The sequence below is a fragment of the Gadus chalcogrammus genome, chromosome 8 (genome assembly GCF_026213295.1).
Source record: "Gadus chalcogrammus isolate NIFS_2021 chromosome 8, NIFS_Gcha_1.0, whole genome shotgun sequence".
NCBI classification, from domain to species: domain Eukaryota; kingdom Metazoa; phylum Chordata; class Actinopteri; order Gadiformes; family Gadidae; genus Gadus; species Gadus chalcogrammus.
The window spans coordinates 8,296,630-8,305,403 of record NC_079419.1 but is presented as its reverse complement, the minus strand read 5'-3'; the positions used below and the strand labels follow the sequence as shown (position 1 = coordinate 8,305,403).

At 44.7% G+C, this 8,774-nt stretch overlaps 1 protein-coding gene across 1 annotated transcript; it reads right to left on the bottom strand.

The window, feature by feature from the left end:
• Window positions 1–495: 495 nt before the first annotated feature.
• On the bottom strand, window positions 496–7,670 carry LOC130386943 (tropomyosin alpha-1 chain-like). Its single transcript, XM_056595819.1, has 4 exons — window positions 7,195–7,670; window positions 4,813–4,938; window positions 984–1,117; window positions 496–614 (listed from the first exon to the last, which is right to left on the bottom strand). The coding sequence occupies exons 1-4, from the start codon at window positions 7,306–7,308 to the stop codon at window positions 500–502; spliced, it is 489 nt and encodes a 162-aa protein (XP_056451794.1). The 5' UTR covers window positions 7,309–7,670; the 3' UTR covers window positions 496–499.
• Between the last annotated feature and the right edge of the window lie 1,104 nt (window positions 7,671–8,774).

Below are 8,774 nucleotides of genomic sequence, written 5' to 3'. Positions count from 1 at the left end.
TATGTGAAACTGTACATTTCAAACCAGCCTGGGAGTGTAGTAAAGCTGGGATAAATGAAATATGGAACAAAAACAACGTACCTGTCAGACTGTGCCTCTAGAGATTTCAGATCGTGGTAGAGGTCTTGATTGCCTCTTCCAGATCACCACACTTGCGTGTAGAATTGTAAAAAGAATAACATGTTTAGAATACAACGAGCTAAGGTTATCTCACTTGGAAAGAAGGCTAACGCTCCACAGCATTATTACAAATGTCACTATGTGTCAAGGACAACCTTTGGTAAGTTCACAACAAAACATGTCATTGGTGCTTACAGTTCAGACACTTCGGCGCGCTCCTCGGCTCTCTCCAGCTCCCCCTCAAGGATGACCAGTTTACGGGCCACCTAAAAGATCATACATTGATGTTATTAACCGCAACGTCTCCACCGCCTGTATATGACTCGTTTCCCACTGGAGACCAACTAGACACAAATCATTTTTCTTAGTCGGTACCTCTTCATATTTGCGGTTCTGCCTCCTCAGCGATGTGTTGGGCTTCTTTGAGTTGCATCTCCTGGATCTCCATTCCTCCTCGTACCTTCATGGCTCTGTTCTCGATGACCTTCATCGCTCTGTGGATGAGACGCAGAACATCAGCCCCAACACATGTCAAGACCTCCTCCGGGTTCATTGGACGGTCAGGGTTTACACTAACACAACCCTTGGTGAATGCTTGCCATCAAAAATAGGCATGTTTAAATTCAACTTATTTCTGAGGAATTTATATATGAACTTGAATATTTATCTTATTAATTCATATACCATGCCCATACTATCCTACATATTTCTTTTAAAAAAACTAATATAAACAAATATATAAAAATAAATACAGTACATTTGGAGCAATGAAATAACTTAATCCTAAATCCTCTTCAAACTTTTTTCCTCCACATCTAATCCACCGAACAAACACTGTCATCAGAGATGTCTTTAACTGTCACCTTTCGCTCTCGTCGGCAGCCTTCTCGGCTTCCTCTAGTTTCTGCAGGGCAGTGGCCAGCCTCTCCTGGGCCCGGTCCAACTCTTCCTCGACCAGCTGGATCCTGCGGTTCAGAGAGGCTACATCCCCTTCGGCCTAGGAGCACAAAGAGGGAGGTCAGAGGTCACCCTAAAGGTTTAGTGCTGCCAACCACACCCTCCCTCACCACCCTTTCTTAACGCTGAACAATGCCCCCATGAGAGATCTATCATACATGATGTTACTCCTCTAATTATAAGTGGGAGGTTGCATTAAGGCATTGAAGTTCAAATAGTTAAGTGAATTTCAATTTACAAAGAATCCCTCTTCTTTTTCAACTTTTAACTTTTTTTTCTCTGTTGTTGATAGGAAAGGGCAGAACTAAGGAACAACCCTAACCATATAATTGTTAAATAAACAATCTAAGTGCAAACTCTTTTTCCCGGAGTATGAGGCTAAGGCAGTGTGTTGGTGGGTGATTGCGAATTGTCCAACAGCTTCCTGTGAGACCTAGTACCACGTCTGCTCTTCCTGTGTGTAGCCGAAAAGGAAGGAGGATGGGAGCTCCCTTTTTTTCTTTACTCCGGCGACATTACAATGAAAGGCAAAGCCTGCGCTCTGACTCACAAGAGTGAACGTATCCAAAGTATCCAAACCCCCAAAACATGAAAGCATTACAACATTTAGAAATACTCAAGTTCCATATTCTCCCCAAACAACAAATTATGTCTTGTTTAAAGTTGGATTGAGTGGGCTTGTCGATCTCAGAAGATTCAGGGAGGCTACGCCGAGAAAAGTCATTGTATGACTCCTGAGGGCGCAGCAGCATAGCCTACCTGTCCAGACTTGAACCGATAGTCTGTGCAACTATTGTATATCGTTCCCTTAAGAAACACCGTGAAATGGAAAGTGTCCAGTAAAAGCATCAAAAGTGATAAATGCCGAATTATCTCACGTTTTCGCGTAGTTCTACTTCTGTTTCCAACTCCTTTTGTAAAACCAAGGCACGATCTTCTGCATCGTCCGCCTGCTGCTGAAGAGCCTGGATTTTCTTCTTCACACCCTCCATATTAGCCAAACTTTGGTTGAAGAACGTTGAAAAAAATGCCCTTGTTGGATCTCTTCGTTAAATATCGATATGGAGGTGTCTATACTTTGGAGATAATGCTAACTATATCATCCGCTTAGCGCCAAAGTTGCGCCCTACTATTTCGTCAGAGGAAATTTTTGTCAGGGAGGAATTCAAGGAAGTGGGAGTTTTCAGGAAATTTATGGCCAGATCCTCCAATCGTGAAAGAAGCTTCGCTTAAATGACATCATAGCGACGGGGGAAGGCTTCTAACTTTTTTTTTACCCTCAGAAGAGGGTGTGTACTGGTTTGACTCCACTATTGTGGACTTATATGGCAAGGTGTAATGTGTTGCTTTGTCTTCATCGTAATATGTCGGCTATGCGTGAAGAAGTGAATGAACATGAGTCATAGGAATCCTTATCGAATGTGGGTGCAGTAGGCTAAGCATCAGTTATTAAGTTGGTGTTACAGTCCTATGACTCCTAGTAATTTTGGTTTGTGTGTGAGAGAGAGAGAGAGAGAGAGAGAGAGAGAGAGAGAGAGAGAAGAGAGAGAGAGAGAGAGAGAGAGGAGAGAGAGAGAGAGAGAGAGGAGAGAGAGAGAGAGAGAGAGAGAGAGAGAGAGAGAGAAGGACATATACGCTGACACAGATATCTAAAAGTCCAAAGGTTAGCACTCCTGTGTTGGTTTCCTGGGTTGTTTCAGAATGACTCTCTTTAACAGCAGCTGTAGAATTTTAACTGGTTGGAATGTAAATTGATCAAATTGCATATGTGACCTGTAGCCGGTGGGCGGCGACATTCTTGGGCCCCTAGCGTGTACATAGAATAAATGGACCAATGGAGAATCTGCCCCGTGCCAGCACACATCCATCTGCATTGCCATATTAGATACACCTGGATTGTCGTGTAACCTTTTTGGCAGGGATGTGGGATGCACATCATAAATAAATAAAATAGGGTGTAGGTCTCTTCCTTCGGACACATGGGTAATCTGAGACTGCGATTGTTTCTAAACTGACCTTTGACCCGTGGACCCGTGTCTGAACTGACATAGTTGGATTCATTAGACACCTTTCATTTGACTCAAATACTGAAATGTAGTTGTTATTAAAATATAATTTTTTTAACATGCTAAAAGTTATCTAGATTGAGGATGGGGAAAAGCAATATAATTTGAATGAACATTGTAACTAGCGCTCTAAGCACTTAATTTAATATTGTTTGCTTCCCTCAGAATCTCTGTGTCCCTGGAAGGCAAATGATCTTGCTCCAAGGGACAGTCGTCGCGTTGAGCTCCTTATTAATGAATTACTAGCACCTGGATTTACCAGTTTCACAACAAACAAACATCTGTAGGCCTACCGCAAGGAACATAGAAACCTGTATTATTCACTGTCTGGGAATTTCAATCAAAACAAATGATTAATACACGACTTCAACCAAATGTATGGTGGTTCATGACTGTACTTCCGATGAGTCTGAATAGCTGTAACGTCATGGTTGGAAGGCCACTATAGAACATACAGTATTATTCCTGGTGGGAAAAAGTCCAGTGCATTGATTTCATTACACACAAGAGTATGGGCTTTTGTGTTTGCTTAGGCCACATTCCTGGCATTCTTGGGCGGCTAGAGGCTAGCCATGCTTTGTCTCTGGCTGCTGTTTGAGGCAATTGCTCTGCCAATGGATGCATGCAAGTCCATCAATAAGTCAATGCAGTGGTGGTAAAAGTGCCTTTTAACTTGTACTTTTATGATAGGTTTACAATAAGATACTTAGATCAGAACTAGAGAGAGATGTCCCCCATTAAACGCGCAACTCAAGTAAGGGTGTTGAAATCCTTGATGTATAATGCATGATACATGAGTATCAAAAGTAGTAGCACTTGTTAATCCTTGTTACTTCATATGTTTACGTGAAGACACATGCATCAGTAGTGTATGGTCCTGTTTGTTCAAGAAAAGTGTTATAGGCGTTGTTAGTGATTTCAGTAGGTCTATGTATATAATTGTATGATACAGCTTCTTTTTTTATGAAACCTACTCACTTACATAATTTGGAATGGAAAAATACCATTCCCTCAATAGTCTCCAAAAATATGGCATTACTTTATTATTTAAAATGTGTATTTATTGTGTACAATTGTGTTAATAGTCTGCAGCATGAATGTTAACTATCTGATATGAAGAACAGACATATGGAGTTGAACCGTAAGGGATTAGGAAAGGGGCAGCAGGATAGTATCTGCTCTTTGGTTTTCTAATCCTAGCCATCCCAAACCCAAATCAAATGTGTTTGATTGTTGATGCCTTTCATCTGGAGTGTTTTAAAAGTATTGTTATTTCTTAGTAACTTTAGTAGATTTGTTGATAAAATAATGTAATGCCATCAGCTAAACCTAAACCTTCTCATTTTATTGTACAGGCCACTATTGGTTTTAAATAAATGGTTTAAACAATGACTATTCAACTATAAACTATTGACACACATCATTTGTTTAAGGCTAATTTTGAGACCTGTGGGGCCCTTCCAAGGCAGAGGCCCAATAGTCCAATCACAGCACTGGGGGGGTTGGTTTAAGCACTGAATTGGAAATAAAATGACCCAATGGACCTTTTGACCTTTGGTCACACTGTACATTAGTTCCTGTACACCGCTTATATATTTGACCTGGTCTGTTCACATTGTGTGTGTTTGTCTCTGTGTGTGTATGTGTGTGTGTGTGTGGGTGCATTTACATCTGCAGCCTTCTTCTCTGACAGCTCCAGTTTCTCCTGGGCGTCCTTCAGGGCCTCGGAGTACTTGTCCAGCTCATCCTCCGCCCCCTTCAGCTTCTTCTGCATGGCCAGAAGCTCATCATCCAGCTGGCACAGAGAAAATAAACAACACACACAAGGATGAGACCACAGGAACCCCTGCATGTATGGTGCTGTTGGGGCAGAACTAGCCGCCTACTGGTATTGTATTTATTTCAAGACAGGGAGAATTCACAATAAGACATTCATCTTGTACAGCAAGAGAATATGCATTGTGCCAGGTTCTAGCAGATTCCTTTTCTCCACCTATAGTCCCTGGCCTGGTAGTATAGTGGTCTCGCAGAGCCGGCATTTCCGTCCGGTAAGTCTGCGACAGAGCGTTGATTAACTGTGTCAAGAACTGCCGAATTTTCTTGAAGAAGAAGTGCATTGATTGACATGCAAGCACATCCTATCACGGACAATGCGTACGCCAGGAACAGTACCTTGATAATGGGAGAAGCAGACGTTGATAATGGGATTAAAGAACATTTCTCAGCGGCCTACTGGTGGATGAATAAAGGGATGGATGTCACCACACAGACAGACCAGATACAGCTGGTTTACGCCAGAGCTATGTCTGCGTTTCTGTGAAGGACGATACTGGTATCTGGAGTTTCTTCATGGCGGCACGACTTGACTTGCACTTCCATGTACTCGGCGTTCAGGGCGAGTCACACCGTTACTCACACGGAAGAGGCTGAGACTTGTTTCATAGTGCTAGCGAGTCGCTCTCAAAGCTTTGCAGGGAATGACTCACAACTGACAGCTGTTTACAGGAGACATTTGAATGTTTGCTGCTACATTGTTTATTTGATGATCCTAACTAGTAGTTAGTGTGAGGTAAGTCTTTTAATCCACTCTCAGAGGCTGTTATGATCAGGGACGTGTCAAACAAGCCCTGTTTCCCTTTGGTTTATGCTGGCTTCTGAAACCCTGTTGCTCTCCTTAGTATGTGCAGTGACGCTAAGACTCACTGGGTTAGCCTGCATATGTTTTCAGTAGCCGTGGGTTCTGTCAGGCATCATGGTCGGCTGTTGACTCTCATCCCGTCCAGCGAGGTCAAGAATAGCAGAGCGAGCATCCCTTAGTGCAAGGCTGGACCTCGCCATGCCACCCAAAGCAAACCCAAAGTCCCAACATGTACTCCTCAGATTTCACGCTGACCATCTCTTGGCCTCTGAGATCATCGCAACTTACTTAACTGTCACACTGTCACCCCAACACACACACACACACACACACACGCACTCTGTCCACGCCAACGCCCATCCCTTCCCACCCCCCTCGCATCCCCCTTTGCGCCATGTTGACCTTTATTTAGACACCTCGGGCCTCACTTCTCGTCTCCGGGGGCTCTGTTTTGTAGCTCTCAAGGGCCAAAAATTAAAAAGGATCGCCAGAGCATCGCTATCATTAAGGCGGCCCTTGGAGTACTAAACTGTCTTAAGTTTCACAACCCCCCCCCCAATCCACCTGCCCCCCAACATGCATAAACACACACATACACACACACGCACGCCCACCTCCTCAACCCTTTATTCCCCTGACGGCCCCTAAATACGGAGACGATGACACTTAAGAGTGTCCGGTTGAGGCATTCTCTCGCTTCACTATGGAACAGTTTGTATTTCCTCCTGTGGTCCAGATAAGGGGTAACCCGGCACCCCCTTTGGCCACCTCCGAGCAGAGCAAGGCAGAGAAACAGCTGCTCAAGATGCTGCGACAGCACTCAGGGTTGTAGGGCCTAATCCCCTTGATGGTTGATGCGGGGAATGTATTGTCACTGTGTGTCTTCAGCCATCCAGCCATCCTCGTGTGTGTGACCGAAGGAGCATCCCTCCAACCTCCTGTTGCCCGGGCCCCAGGGAACCAGGAATCAGCTGTTCTCTGGTTGTATTTCTGGTTTGTAACATGTGGCGGTGCTTGGTGGGGTGAGACACTGCTATGGGATGGAGCCCACACATATTACCGGTACTGTCGTGTTCACGTGGCAGGTATTACCTTCAATGTTTCCTATGCTCCAATCAATGACCAATGTATCATTCAGTTATCCGTTTAGAATCAAATCAACCCGTTTTTTTCCACAATATCTTTGTTGTTTGTTTGCTCATTTAACCGAGAAGACCAAATCATCCACGTGGAGTATAATTACAATGTATTTTTCAATGTGGTTCAGAAGGCAGGGTCAAACCACAGCAATACCTTCTGCGGTTGCGTCTCACATCAGATAAGATCTTTCTCTGTACCTAGTGATATCTGGGAGCGGAAGCCGTACTCATATTTGAGTCCCCCCTCCCTGCGGACCACCCGGAACGCACCCACCTGTTTGCTCTTGTCCTCCGCCGCCTTCTTGTCAGACTCAGCCTGCTCCGCTCGGTCGATGGCGTTCTCCTTGTCCAACTTCAGCATCTGCATCTTCTTCTTGATGGCCTCCATTGTTGTTGATTGGGTTCCGGTTCACAAAAAGCAAAAAAAAAAATAGGGCAAAGTCTGGGGTTCTTCTTCCTTGTTGGAATGAGCAAACGGAGCCTTCTAGCCTGGAGATCGCTTCCCTACAAGGTTGACTGAGAGTGCAGCCAGCAGATGTAGACGGGGAGTAGGAGGAGGAGGAGGAGGAGGAGGAGGAGGAGGAGGAGAGCGAGAGGTAGCGTACAGAGCAGGCGGCGGAGCAGAGACTGGCGAGTTGAGAGGAGAGGAGGAGGAGGAGGATGCAAAGTGAGCCCTGGAAGTCAGGCTCTATGCGCTTTAAACTTTGCCGGCAGCGGGTTTTTTTTGGGAGTCAGCCCTCAGTCCCTTGTGCCTGCCCTTTCCCACTGCTTTACCCTTTCCGCCACTCCCCACTTTTGGCTACCCCTGCTGCAACTGACTGTACCCCCCTCCCCAAACCCCCACACCCCATCCACCCACCCCCTCCAGACACCCCCCCCCCCCACACACACACACACGCAAACACACACTCTCCCTCTTCGACTCCAAACCTCAGCTTCAGAGTCCTCTCTAAGGAATGAAGTGGTTTAGACACCATGGCAATCTTCAGCCAAACTCCTTATTTGGAACATGCTCTTCTCTACCCTTCTGGATTACAAGAGAGGAGCGCATAGAAGTAAACAAGGGGGGAAGCTCGAAGCACACACAGCCCAGAGGAGTTTGTCCTAAAGCAATACGTTGTTGTTATTAATGAAAAACGATGTCAGATGCAAAAGTATTTTGTAATTGATCTTGAGTGTGTGTGTGTGTTTGTGTGTGTGTGTGTGAGTGTGTGTGTGTGTGTGTGTGTGTGTGTGTGTGTGTGTGACACAAATCTAACTTTATATATACACACACACACACACACACACACACACACACACACACACACACACACACACACACACACACACACACACACACACACACACACACACACACACACACACACACACACACACACACACACACTAACACACATGGGGAGATGTCTGTGTGTTTAATGTGGGATTGGTGTGTGTGTTCTTATTGAGGAATGCTCAAATTGATGTTAATACCAGAGTTGGTTAAACTACATAGTTCTCATTCTACGGCTGGATGAAAAAGAATCTGGATGGAAAATATATCCAGCCCTAAGAGAATGAGAGGAAAAGAACCAACTTCATGGATGCTACTTATTTTTAGATTCAAAAGTACAGTGAGACTGACTGTAGCTCCTCCACAATTAGGTCCCACTTAATTACGATGGGTTTCCCAAAGCTACATTTCAATTCTGTCTCCTATAATCAACGAGGTATGAAATATATATCATTTATGACACAGCAGTGGTGCTAGGGCCCTTAAGGCTGATTAACTGGAAATCAATTCCTCAAAAAAAATCCTCGACCCACCAGAACTTGTTATTGTGCATTTCACCCACTAACCCATTGCAGGGA

Excerpts from the sequence above, each read along its gene's own strand:
- LOC130386943 (XM_056595819.1), bottom strand. The coding sequence starts at position 7,308 with ATGGAGGCCATCAAGAAGAAGATGCAGATGCTGAAGTTGGACAAGGAG. Across the intron at positions 4,939-7,194 it reads CGGAGGACAAGAGCAAACAG|CTGGATGATGAGCTTCTGGC; the intron begins GTGGGTGCGTTC and ends TCTCTGTGCCAG. Across the intron at positions 615-983 it reads GCTGCCGACGAGAGCGAAAG|AGCGATGAAGGTCATCGAGA; the intron begins GTGACAGTTAAA and ends TCTCATCCACAG.